The sequence below is a fragment of the Capsella rubella genome, unplaced genomic scaffold, assembly GCF_000375325.1.
Source record: "Capsella rubella cultivar Monte Gargano unplaced genomic scaffold, Caprub1_0 scaffold_6, whole genome shotgun sequence".
Taxonomy (NCBI): Eukaryota; Viridiplantae; Streptophyta; class Magnoliopsida; order Brassicales; family Brassicaceae; genus Capsella; species Capsella rubella.
In genome coordinates this window covers 3,611,536-3,624,393 of record NW_006238918.1, presented here as the reverse complement: position 1 = coordinate 3,624,393, position 12,858 = coordinate 3,611,536, and the positions used below count along the sequence as shown (strand labels likewise).

At 34.9% G+C, this 12,858-nt stretch overlaps 2 protein-coding genes and 1 non-coding gene across 4 annotated transcripts; all 3 read left to right on the top strand.

Annotated features, from left to right (window-relative positions):
- The first annotated feature begins 251 nt into the window (after positions 1–251).
- On the top strand, positions 252–2,420 carry LOC17882226 (GTP-binding protein At2g22870). The gene is made up of 4 exons (XM_006288175.2): positions 252–925; positions 1,542–1,611; positions 1,791–1,953; positions 2,074–2,420. Exons 1-4 carry the CDS (start codon positions 421–423, stop codon positions 2,290–2,292), a joined length of 957 nt encoding a protein of 318 aa, XP_006288237.1. The 5' UTR covers positions 252–420; the 3' UTR covers positions 2,293–2,420.
- A 112-nt stretch (positions 2,421–2,532) lies between these two features.
- TRNAF-GAA lies at positions 2,533–2,605 on the top strand. Its single transcript has one exon. It is a non-coding gene; the product is annotated as a tRNA-Phe (tRNA).
- A 1,104-nt stretch (positions 2,606–3,709) lies between these two features.
- On the top strand, positions 3,710–9,616 carry LOC17884627 (protein ANTI-SILENCING 1). 2 transcript variants are annotated; one of them, XM_023781384.1, is made up of 13 exons: positions 3,710–4,095; positions 4,978–5,362; positions 5,875–6,043; positions 6,154–6,992; positions 7,276–7,302; positions 7,624–7,716; positions 7,851–7,929; positions 8,033–8,123; positions 8,253–8,352; positions 8,456–8,572; positions 8,903–8,983; positions 9,077–9,204; positions 9,325–9,616. In XM_023781384.1, exons 2-11 carry the CDS (start codon positions 5,000–5,002, stop codon positions 8,957–8,959), a joined length of 1,935 nt encoding a protein of 644 aa, XP_023637152.1. In that variant the 5' UTR covers positions 3,710–4,095; positions 4,978–4,999; the 3' UTR covers positions 8,960–8,983; positions 9,077–9,204; positions 9,325–9,616. The 2 variants fall into 2 exon arrangements, with proteins under 2 accessions (XP_023637152.1, XP_023637151.1); XM_023781383.1 differs by having other exon boundaries at positions 9,073–9,204.
- The last annotated feature ends 3,242 nt before the right edge of the window (positions 9,617–12,858 follow it).

Here is a 12,858-nt window from a genome sequence, read left to right as displayed (position 1 = left end):
TACTTTTTGTTTCTTTTTAATTTACCCCCTTTTAAATTATGCTCACAAAAAGAGATATACTCATGTAAAGTATGCTCATCAGTGAGTTGTAGATTAAAATTTTATTCCCTGCAAACTAATTTCAGATTTAACATTACAAACTATGTAATGTAACAAAGAAGATAGTGGCGAATTGATACAATCGTTGAAGTAGAGCGGGCGAATTGTAAAATAAGGAAAGTTCTCGTTCAGCAATATATCATCACTAAAAACGATGCGTTTTGCCACGGATATTTTCCAAAACCTTCGCCTCCTCCGGATTTTCTCACTCTACCAGCATCCGTAAGCTCAATCCTACATCCATGGCTGCTCACAGAAGCTAAGGAGAAACTAAACAGTACGTACGACACTATACTGATATAACACAGTGAAGAATCAGATATGATTTTAGCGCAGCTTCCAAGACTTCATCTCTCAATCCTCGCGAAACCCTCATTCTCGCTCTCTTCTTCGCATTTCAATTTCCTAAACCCTAAGCCGCCGGTTACAGTAGCTCGGACCCTTTTCTCACTCGCGTCTAAATCGAATCTCGCCACTGTTGAACCCCTACCGCTGCCTGTCTCGGATTCATCCGATCTAGATGATGCTCCTGTCGAGATTTCGCTCGACAAGCTTTTTATTCCGCCTGAGACTGATGTCTCCGGCTATGACCCGGCGAGTCTAACGGCGAGGATACTGAAAGGCTCGAACATAGTGCTGAGCAAGTACGCGAGGGACGCACAGGTGGTTCAGGCTGACTACGTGAAGAGTAGTGTCAAGACGGAGGATTGTCCGGCCGATGGGCTGCCAGAGTTTGCGCTTGTCGGGAGATCCAATGTTGGGAAATCGTCGCTTCTCAATTCGTTGGTGAGGAGGAAACGCCTTGCCTTGACTTCTAAGAAACCTGGTAAGCTGAGTTTTGCTCTTTCGTAATCATCAATTAGCTGGTATGGGATTCATACATTTGTTTTAGTGTCATTAGATTTATGGTTCTTCCATGTTTGCTAGCTAAGGCACTGGTTAAGTAGATATATCAAGAGGGCAACTGGGATTTTCCGGTTAAAATGTCATGTGAAACTGAATTGAATTCTGTGGTCTAAGGAATCAAATCTTGGAGACACAGTGATCAAGTCAGTTGTTAGTGTTCATTAGGAGATTGTAAATCTATTAGATTTGCTAATGCTATAAAATTATTGTCCTAGAGTAGATGAAATGGGCTCAGGGGAAGAACCGTAAACTCTGGTTCACTTATGCACATTGAGTAAAAGAAACAAAAAAATGTAGATGGTAACCGAAAAACCTGGACTAAAATTCTTAGCTGGTTCGTCATTGAGACTATTGGGTGTTCTATAATCTGGAAATTTTCTAGAACATCTCATTCACAGGTACTCCTTCCACAGTGAACTGCTTAGAAAGGTTGATAGGTGCAATCGTATAAGTCGAAATTGAGGCATCCATGTAGTGCTTGTACTTATGCTACGTGTAGGTTGGTTGTAATTTCTGGTAATGTATTCTACATGTAGGAAAGACGCAATGCATTAATCATTTCCGGATCAACGACAAGTGGTACTTGGTGGATTTGCCTGGCTACGGGTAAGTTTAAGGGATATCATTTTGTTTTTCATACCAAACCTCCTTAAGACTGCTCTGGCTAGTCTCTGCCTCTCCTATTTCTTTTTTTTTTGGTCGGATACAATTACAGTTTCTGTCCTTACGAATTTTTGGAGACTTTCAGTATAGAAAATGTAAGTTGATACATTTTATATATCCAGGTATGCATCAGCACCGCATGAACTCAAACAAGACTGGAACAAATTCACCAAAGACTATTTCCTAAACAGATCAACGCTGGTCTCTGTGTTTTTACTAGTTGATGCCAGCATTCCCGTAAAGCAAATTGATCTCGAGTACGCAAGCTGGCTTGGTCAAAACCAGGTATAAAAGGACCTAAACCTTAACACCCGACTTAGACCGTTGATTGGGCATCGTGATAAAGAATTTTACTAATTATGCCATGTCTCCCACAAATGAATTATTCTATTGTCTATATCTCAGGTTCCAATGACTTTGATATTCACGAAATGCGACAAGAGGAAGAAGAAGAAAAACGGAGGGAAGAAACCGGAGGAGAACATAAAGGAGTTCCAAGACTTGATCCAAGGGTTCTTTGAGACAACACCACCATGGATTATGACCAGCAGTGTGACGAATCAAGGTCGGGACGAGATATTGTTGCATATGGCACAGCTAAGAAACTACTGGCTCAAACACTAAGAACCCAACCACACTTCTCCAGTTTATCTTTTGTAGGAAGGAAACTATATAACAGTTAGTGTACAACAACAAGAACAAAATTTACTTGGCCACTGTTTTTATTAATTCAAGGGTGAGATTTTGTTCTTGTATTCGTATTACAATTCATCGGCCTCTATGGCTCTATCAATCTTTACGAAATCAACAAAATTATCTCTAAATAGTGTTTAGATAAGTAAGTATTTAATAATTAAACATCTTGCGGGGATAGCTCAGTTGGGAGAGCGTCAGACTGAAGATCTGAAGGTCGCGTGTTCGATCCACGCTCACCGCATTTTTTAAAATGTTTAAAGTCTGTGAAAAAGGATACGAAAACGACACCGTTTTGGAAAATTCAAACCTCTTTTGATAATGCCCTAATGAAGACAAAAATACTATTATTCTGTATCTTTATCTGACAACTGAAAAGCATATCTTTTACTTCTTGACATCGACGTTCTTGGACAAAAGTTGATGATGGGTATTTGTTTCGAACAACTAAGCCACATTCAACAATTAGAAAATAGGAAAATGTGAATAATATGCATTGGTGAATGGTGATCATGCATTATGATTTATGAATGCAACAATCTCATAAGTAACTCGTTCAGCTGCATGCAGAGGAGAATTGTGATTTATAAGAACAAAAAAAAGTTTTGACTTGAAAGTGGAGGACTCTTGGGAATGGTAGTTAGTCTTTTTGAAACACTTGAGGTGGTTACTAGAGCTGTTTCATTTGGTTCATATGAAAAAGTTGTGTTGCTAATGAAACAATCAATGAACAAAATGAAAAAGATGAAACAATCAATGAACAAAATGAAAACAGATGAAACAATATAAAAGGTATTAAAATTCTTATAAAAATATTTTTTTTGTCGGCAAATGCATGAACTTTGCTGATTTAAATATCATGAAGCTTGTCCGTGGCTATATGTTAAAGACACCAATCTTTTCTTTTTTTTGAAGACACTATCTTTTCATTCATGAAGTCGCACTATAACAACAAGAGACAATCTCTACTCCATGATTTTGAATTGTAAATCGTATCAAAACAATAGTGAATCTAACATTTATATCATAACCAGGGAATTAGGGATGGTGATTCTAAACTAATTTATGATTTAAAGATGTTAAGAGACATGCTTTATATATATTTTGATGATATTGTTTTCTTTAAAAACCAAAAAAGTATGTTGTATATTGTATACATAATAGGACAGTTAGTGTGATCAGGACGTATCTTTCAGATTTAGTATTTTACTCAAAATTGGAAAATCATATTATTCGGAAATGGTATTGTGATTACTCAATTGAAATGGTATTTAAAAAAAAAAACTTATTAGAAGCCTAGAATGTGTATTTTCTTTTTAACAGCAATTACAATTTACAACTCATTTTAAAAAAGGAAGAAAAAATTTGAGAAAATCCCAGAGAAAAGGGAAATGGGAGAGGAAGGAAACGCTTTGATGAACTAATTACCATTGTTCCAGGAGAAACTGCAACAATCTCCCACCGAAATTGAATTGAGATTTTGAATTTGTTTACGATGAACTTGAGCGAGAGAGAGAGAGATACAGTGGCAGACTGAGAGTAACTTCTGAAACGAGGAATTAGGGTTTTTTCTTTCTCTCCCTCTGCGATAATCTGGGCTTCGTCAATCTCTGTTCATCTTGACCTAATCGAACTCGCGTTGCTTCTGATTTCAAGCTTCAGTTTCCTGAAATTTCTTCTTTCTTTTTGGTTCGCGGTGGCTTCGGAAGCTGTAAACTGATCTCGTCAGTGAAGGTAACAAATGTTAAATGGACTTTCATCTTCTTTGTTTCCCAGTTAATCGCTCTTCTTTCATCAACACTGAAACCTATCCCAGCCTACATTGCATTGAATAAATCTTTCACTCTCTTTTTTTTTTTTTTTGGTTGCAATTGCGTGGTTTTGTTTGATTTTTTTTGTAATCACCTTTTTTGTTGACTTGAACTGACTATGCTACTTTTTCTTTCTTGGAATCGAAAACAAAAAGTAGCATAGTCACTGACGAGATCATTAGCATTCGTGTATCAACCTACTTGTTGCTTTTGATTTTCCTTTCTTGACTTGCATGCGTTCCTGTTCCTTTTGGGGAGTATTGTTATTACTAAAAACATTAGTACCAGTACTGAGGACTTATAAGTTCCTTATGCTTTGGCTATGACACATGTATTGGGTGGTTTTTGGTTTTATGCACAATGCTAATGATTTTAGTTGACAGATGAATTTGTTGCCTTCTTTACTACGGGATTTGATAAGGAATCTGGAGTGATTTTGGGGTTAATTTATCGGAATATATGGTGGATAATTTATTGAGATCTGATTGTGTTTAGGAGAGAATCATTAGACTGATTGATTTGATCGATCTTATGATGGTGTTTTCCTTTTATGTGTCTCTTGGTGATAGTATTGAATATGCCCGTGAAGAGTTTTGCACCTTGTTCAAGGGTACTCTCGGTTATCCTTGTAAAGAGAGTCGGTCTTGGTTATCTTTCAATTTATCGATGCAACTATTTTACTCTACTAGAAACTGCATCTGTTTGGAACTCTAACGTGTGCGAATACATGTTCAGTCTTCTAATCATTTCCTTGCATCAGTCGTGCATTTCTGATTTGTTTGTACTATTCTGTTGCTTGTCACAGGTAGAAATCTGCGTTTTAGAGAATGGAAGAATCAATCGGATCTGAAGGCTTACAGTTTAAGTGGGGTAAAAAAAAAAGTGTTGGTGGGAAAAAGAAAGATGTCCAGTTCTATGAATCATTCACCTATGACGGCGATGAATACCATCTTTATGACTGTGTCTTAGTTGGCAATGCCAGTGAACCAGAATCTACTGAACCCTTCATTGGCATGATCATTAAAATTTGGGAACACGCTAATAAGCATATCCCAAGGAAAGTCAAGCTTCTCTGGTTTTTTAAACCGTCGGAGATTTTGCCATATCTTGAAGAAGTCCCAGATGCACTTGCCAATGAACTGTTTTTGGGATCGGGGGAAGGTCTCGGCCTTGCTAATATCAACCAATTGGTAACTGATGATTCTTTTGCATACTGTGTTGAATTTTTATTCTCCATATTACTTGTTGAGCATGGTTTGGCGTTTTTATTTTATTGATATGCATACAAATTTTAGTGTCTTTCCGCTTTTGTTTTGTTGAATATTGTGTTTTTAGGAGTAGCATAATTTGTTATCTGTTCACCAACACATGTGCTCCAAGTAACTTTAGTTGGCGTCTTTTGTAACCCTGGCATAGATTTCACCCCAAAGCAAAAAGCTACTGTAGTATATGTAGCCGCTCTCTCATCTGAGATTCCCCAGCTGCAATACGTGTATCAGTTACTCAGTTAGTTTCTATCATTGTTACAAATGTGTTTCGTTGGTGAATGTAATAGGTCCTTGTATCTCGATAGATTTACCTTTGCTTCACTTTTTGGTTGATTTGTTCGTTTTAACTTTGTGTCATTGTGCGCATAGCTGGTGCAAGAGATTACTTAGTAAATTACACCTGCTTGAATACTGATATAACATTTTTCTACTAGGAAGCAATCGGTGGAAAATGCTCTGTTCTATGCATTTCAAAGGACAAAAGAAACCCACAACCCTCGGATGAAGAAATCAATTCAGCCGACTTCGTGTTTCGTCGAGCATTTGATGTCGGAAGTTGCAAAGTTGTGGATACGATAGATGATAAAATTGCTGGAGTTGATGGTACAGTTTGTTTCATCTAAGTTGCTAGCTTCGACAATCTACTATGTTATCAATAGCTATCTTGATACTTTATTTACATCATATATTATTTTCACTCTTAATTTTTGCAGTGAAATTTATCTTTAACAGAGCGTGTTGTGAGAAAGAAGCAACTGCTGTGCAGAAAATTGAAGTATATGGGAATTCAGATAGTTTGAAACCAAATGGTCCTTTAGCTAGTGGTTCAGATAGGAAAATTGAAGACAACTTATTTGAATCTTCTGACTGTAAAGAAAGCAGTAATGGTTGCAAACAAGAGAAAGAAAAAGGTAATCAACTGGCTACACAAAGATCTACGCTTGCAGAAGAAAGGTCTAGCAAGGATTCTGGCTCTAGGGGAAATCATTGTGATGGTAAAGCTCAAGAAAGTGAAGTTAAAAAACAGTTGACTAAACAAAAATCTATGCCTGCAAAAGCAAGATATAGTAACTCTTGTGAAGCTTCTGGCTCCAGGATAATATATTCCACTTCCAAGAAAGCTCAAGTAAATGATGTTAGAAAACAGTTGACTAAACAGAAATCTATGCCCGCTGAAGAAAGATATGGTAAAGAGTCGAATGGATTGGATCATAGGCCTCTGAAGAAACAGAAATTAGATGGTTCAGTTACAGTTCCAGATGGACGGAATACAACCATTTTGCAGCATATCACTTCTGATGGTAAAAAGGATACAGCATCTTTTAAGAGACCTCGAGACAAAGTGACTATAGCTGAAGTCCCTCCCCAGAAGCCCAGCTTTGTTAAGAAGCGAGATCTGGGAGTGTCAGTATCTGAAGAAAAATATACAAAGACTGTAACTGAAAAAGGTTTATCCAAGAAATCCAGCTTTGGACGTGCTGAGGACAAGATGTTGGCAGATGATAATGAAAGAAATTATCAAGTAACTGAAGTGAGCCGAAGGCCGGAGGCTGTAAGTTTATTTCTTACTATGTAATTCTTGCGATACGATTTAGTTTACTTTGGTTTGGAACTGGCTGTTTCATGAGATTTCAGTGAGAGCGTCTTGTAAAAGGATGTGGTTTTACAAGAACTCAATTCTGAAAGTAGCAGTTTTGTTTTACTGTCCTTCACTATGTATGTTGTAGAGTTGTAGTTCTGTTCTGTCATTTTTCTCAACATTCTATGTTACCACGGTTCTTGTTAACATTGAGGTTCGTCTAACGTGATTTTTGCTTCCTTCTTATTGATCTCAGGGAAAGATTAAATGGTTTCGGAATCTTGTAAGTATTTTTCCCTTCTTGTTTCACGCCAGTTCTGTAAGTGGTTGTTTTTGGTTGCCTCCATTTTTGTCTTTGACCATGCTTGTTCTGTGTGATTTTAGTAGGGTGACCTGTTATTCCTTTTATAGTGAATTGCTAATGACTTGTTCATATGCTAATGACTCAAATTGTTTATTATTTGTCCGCACCTGTTATTTTTGGCTGACCATTTCAGACTCTTCTAGCTTGTCTGGATGTTCATCAGATTCTGTACGCCGTTTCAGAAATTACCTATTGGGTTCACCTCTGGACTGACTCTTTATTTGTCTAAACCATGCCTAGCCTTGGGAAGAAAGTATGAGGGAAGCAGAAAAAAAAGGGACTGTGGTACTTCTTCGAAACTTGGATCCCACTTATACATCTGATGAAGTGGAGGTATATTTAGGAATCTCTTTATATGTATGTTGTAACCTTATGTAATTCAGTTGTTTTCTGATGTATTTCATGGAAACCTCCCTTTTTCCCTCTGTGTATGCTGTTGTCTAAGCAATTTATGAACTGTATTTCAGGATATAGTCTATTCTGCTTTGAACGAGCAATGCGAAGCAAGGATGATAGAGCGTACATCGGTCACAATTCCTCATATTGGTAAGCTACCATTTGACTTACAAGGCTTTTAATCTATGGTTCTCACATACTAGAAATGGAATGAGGAGCTTTACTATGGCATCTCATATTGTTTGATATACAGGTGAAGCTTTGGTCATTTTTAAAACAAGAGAAGAAGCAGAAAGGGTGATTAGAAAACTAGATGAGGGATGCTTGTTGCTATCAAATGGGAGGTAAACCTTGCATAACATATTACGAGTTTTCTTTAAGCTTCCTATGATTTATTGCGGAAATCTGTCTTGTGCCATTTATTGGCATACTTTCATCTCAAATATCTGTTATGTGCCTTATTTCCTCAACAGGTCCCTTGTTGCTTCTTTTGCAAAGATTACTCCACTAGGGAAGCCGCCAGCATTCTCCGGCCATATTAAACTACACAAAACTCAAACGCGACGAGAGATGGTGTTGTTTTCATCTCCCTTTCCCTTGCACAGAAACACACTAGTAAAAATGCATAGTTCTTTTCCCAATGTTCTTGCTCGTTGGTTTTTATATGTTTTTCCAGAGAGATGCCGTGGCTACATCACACTGTTCTCAGCCGAACAACCTTGAATTTGACATGGCCATGGAATGGTGCTTGCACCAAGCTAGACATGAGCAGGCGTCTGAAAGTGTATCTAAGGTATTGGATTTTATAGACAATTACTGCCTCTATTTTGACTGAAAATTTGAGTCTCTGTTTGAAAAAAGTGTATTTTCTTCCACGAGGAAAAGAAACCAAAATCCTTTAAAAGGTTATTCATTGGTCACAGCACCGTAACGGCTGAACTTATATATACGCTGTCCCAGTCCCACCATAAACAAGTTTAGGTTATTTATATCTTCAACTTATTGAAGAAACTAATGTGAAATCAGATCGGGACATTTTTTCTTTTTCTTTTTGGTATATTCATTAACAAATATCAATGTGTATCTTCAACTCCAGACTAAATGAATCTTTTAACCCTTGTAGCGGCAATTGGAGGAGATTAAGGCGCTGCGGATTAACTTCAAGCCTAAACTTGCTTAGTTTCAGAATTTGAGTCTTTCTCGTGTAAGTATAAACTCTTGTCCCCCTCAAGGAACATGTCTATCAGGTAAAAAACAAAAATCAAATTATCACTTACCTTTATTTTGTTTCAGACAGAAATATCACCAACTGTAGATTAGGAGGAAGAACACAAGCACTCTTTTGGCCTCTAAAGACGGTCACTAAAAATTTTGTGGAATCGTACTAACAAATTTCATGGCATCGAAGACACCAACTTGTACTCGGTAAACATCTGGTTTCTTTATATAGATATACATATTTCTTGATGTTATTCAAATCAAAATTTGCAGATTCGTAGTGTCCAATTGCGCTCTTTCTTTCTTGCTTTTTTTTTGTGTGTTTAGGTTTAGGAAGAACTTACTGATGCGGCTTCTGGTCTCAATCGGATGACCCTTTTGTAAATAAATATTCTTTTGAAGGTCACTTTCTTCCATGAAACGCTACTAAAGTCTTTTTTGTTGATCAGAAAAGGTTCAAGAGAGTTATTGTGTGACTTGTAGAATCCATTTTCTCTGTGACTAGTAGGGGTTTTACACAAGTTCTTTTCTTATTTTTTTGGACGCAAACAAACAAGTTGTTAAATGACCATTTGAGTTTTGAGCTCTGAAAAAAAGAGTTTCGACTCCTTCTATCCCACTTGAATGTGGGCCTTACTAGCTCCCTTAGTGGGGCTATCTGAAAAAGTATTAAAACAAAATTCGTTTTTCTTTTCTTTCCTTTTTGCAATATTTAAGTACTGTAGTAGTATTATTATTAGTTTATTACGTACGGCGTATGTCTTTTTCTTGACTCAGAAATAGAGATAATAATACTGTGTTGTAAAGAAAGTGCTATGCTAATCTCAATAGTTTATCATTGACATGTTCTTATATTTTTGTAAGCTATATTTTTAGCTTATTATATTCGAAGGGATCGAATAATTAATTCGTTGACTTCAATCACATTGTTGTTTAGAATAAAATAAACTGTTAAAAGAGTTTTTAAGGTGCAAATAGAATTACACTGTCAGCCTCTTTTAAGCAAACTATTAGTAAATATATGTATATTGTTGATATAATGGAATGAAAAAAGTGATATGAAAGAAAAGATAAAAGTGATATGAAAGGAAACGAGAAGGGTTAATGTATATTTTTGTTTGTGGTGAAAAGGGTTAATGACCGACAACACATCACATGAACCTAAATTCTCCACGACGTTCTCCTTGTCGAATATTTTTCTAGCAACCTGAAAAGAACGTACATAATTGCTAATAATAATAATAATCATCCTTAATTACAATCAATCCAAAAATGAGAAAAGTTTATACTAATAAAAATAGTTAGGAATGATCAGACTCACCTTCACACGAAAATATGCTAGTCTATAGTTTTAAAAAACTCTCGTAACCCTATCTATAATTTAGTGTTTGTAATAAAATACAGCAAAAGGAATTTTTGGGGAAGGCGTATAAAAAGAAATTAAATAAAAACAACAAAACACAAAACGCAACGTATAAAAGAGTAAAGTCCCTCGCACGTGCGGAGAAACACGTGTCTTCACGCAATGTGTAAAGAGAAGGAGACATCTGAGTCAGCAGAAAACGACAAATATAAGTAAGTAAAAGGAAAAAAAAAAAAAAAAAAAGTAAATAAATGATGGCTAAAAGATGTGAGTTCACGGTTTAACTATGGTAACAGTGGTGGTAGGTAAAAGGTCAAGGTGGTGACTTGTGTCCACATGTCGTATAAAGAGAGTTCCACGCAGACAGACGCGGGGGATTGACTAAAAAGGGGTTTGGTCTTATTGATTAGCAGAGAGAGTGAGAGAAAAAAAGCTAAACCCATCCGCTTAATGTGACCCCGTTTCCTTTGCAGACCAGACCCCCGTCACTAGTCAACGTGTTTCAGGTTTTTTCTCCTTTTCTTCTTCTTTTCTTTTCCTACACTACTTTCTAAATGTAATATTATATATTACATTTGATGTTACAAGAATAAAATTATTTGTATCAGTTTTCGCCTGTAATGATTGGTCTAACCTAAATGAAATGTTATTAAGTTATATGTTTCGCATATCATATTTTCCTTTTTTTGTTGCGGTTAGTAAACCAGATGAAAGCAACAATACAATGTTTTTGGTACGTAGGGTAGATCATATATATGGATCAAAAAGGCCATGTCCCAGTTTTGTTTTTCTTTGAAACAACAGATTTTTTTTGATCCCAAGTCCGAACTGCACCTTGTTTCGATATTACTGGATTGGATTCTAGACCCCACTATAAACTATTAGTTCTTCATCCTACAAAATGCTTTCTTTACTTTTTACCACATAATCTACAGACCTTATGTTTCGTATACTTGAGATACTACGAAATTACGCATTGCGTGACTTTGACATGAGAAGTTGCCACTAGAATAGTATTTGTAGCTGTATTTGTTTATTAAAAAAAAAATTGTATTTGTACAAGTAATTATTTGTAGCTATTTGTATATATATAAAAAGTAGTATTTGTACAAGTAAATATTTATTACATAGGGTAATTTTAAATATATAAATAGTGACAGTCTCAGGAAGTAAAAGAAAGATAGCAAATATAATTTATAAGGTATGACATAATGTAAAAGCAAAAGTAGAGAGACCACAGGAGTAACAAGGACACAAATATATATAATTGCTCTGTAAGGGATTCTTTATTGTATTTATATATATATATATATATATTGGTATTTAAACCGAACTGTAATTTCTTTGTACATTCTGACACACCTTAATAATTATATAATGTCGACATATAACTGGGACTTTCGAAGATAGATATATATAGAGAGAGAGAGTACATTATACGTGTTACATAATTATTAACCACTATTCAGTGTTATTAAGACACACAATTTACTCAAAAGAAAAAGAAAAAAAATACTCAAGAACTAAGCATTTGATAATGAATTAACTCAAGAAAACCTATTTACCAATTAAGTTTCTTCTCTTCTTTTTTCCAAAAAAATAAATAAATTAGGTTTCTTTTCATTTTATCTCTCATCCCTATTTCACTTTTATTTTTTTTCTCTAAATATAGTTTATATGTCACATCTTTCTTTACCTGAGTTTATGGAATTTGAATGATTAATAATATTTATTATTATATAATTTATTTATGAACAGATGAAAGTGATGCATATAAGGGCCCTTCAACAAAAAAAGGAAAGGTGACGCATAGGGTGCGTACAAAAGGAGAATGTTATTTTTCACAAAAAGAAAATATACTAATTTTAAAAGGTAATCAAGTTTTTTATTTTTATATAAAAATTGAGAAGTTACTCTGCAATTTTTTTATAAAGTAGTATGCAAAAACTTGACATGTACTGGATTTATAATAATGTATGTTGTGAAAAGTATAATTAGAAATTTACACTCTAATGTCTACATGATATCACATATTTTTAATTTTTAACTAAGAAAATGATTACAAAATAAATTGACAAAATAATCACACATTTATGGAAAATTTTAACCACGTGATCGATATACTTACAGAAAAATACAGCAAAAATTAGACTTATTTTCACAGTTTCATTAAGATTCATAGACTCATAGTTGTATATAAATACATATAAGGAGGAAACTTAAGTAATAAAATTTTAAAATACAGAATTTAAATGTTATATTTACAATGTTTTCCCACTAGGTAATTATCAATTTTATTTAATTTAAATTATTAATTGCAAAGCGTAAAAAACTAAAAAAGTTTAGTTTAATTTTGATATTTTTCCATTGATGCATAACGTTAATAATTTTTTTAAAACTTTATCTCTTTATAGAAATTTCACGTGTACTTTTAATCTAGATTGATATTTTGTCGTGAAGTTTATACAAATTAAAGATAAATACCAATTATGGCAATG

Coding starts and splice junctions, on each gene's coding strand:
- LOC17884627 (XM_023781384.1), top strand. CDS start 5,000: ATGGAAGAATCAATCGGATCTGAAGGCTTACAGTTTAAGTGGGGTAAA. Junction 8,124..8,252: donor TTGTTGCTATCAAATGGGAG/GTAAACCTTGCA, acceptor TTTCCTCAACAG/GTCCCTTGTTGCTTCTTTTG. Junction 8,353..8,455: donor CTCAAACGCGACGAGAGATG/GTGTTGTTTTCA, acceptor ATGTTTTTCCAG/AGAGATGCCGTGGCTACATC.
- LOC17882226 (XM_006288175.2), top strand. CDS start 421: ATGATTTTAGCGCAGCTTCCAAGACTTCATCTCTCAATCCTCGCGAAA. Junction 926..1,541: donor CTTGACTTCTAAGAAACCTG/GTAAGCTGAGTT, acceptor TTCTACATGTAG/GAAAGACGCAATGCATTAAT. Junction 1,612..1,790: donor GTGGATTTGCCTGGCTACGG/GTAAGTTTAAGG, acceptor TTATATATCCAG/GTATGCATCAGCACCGCATG.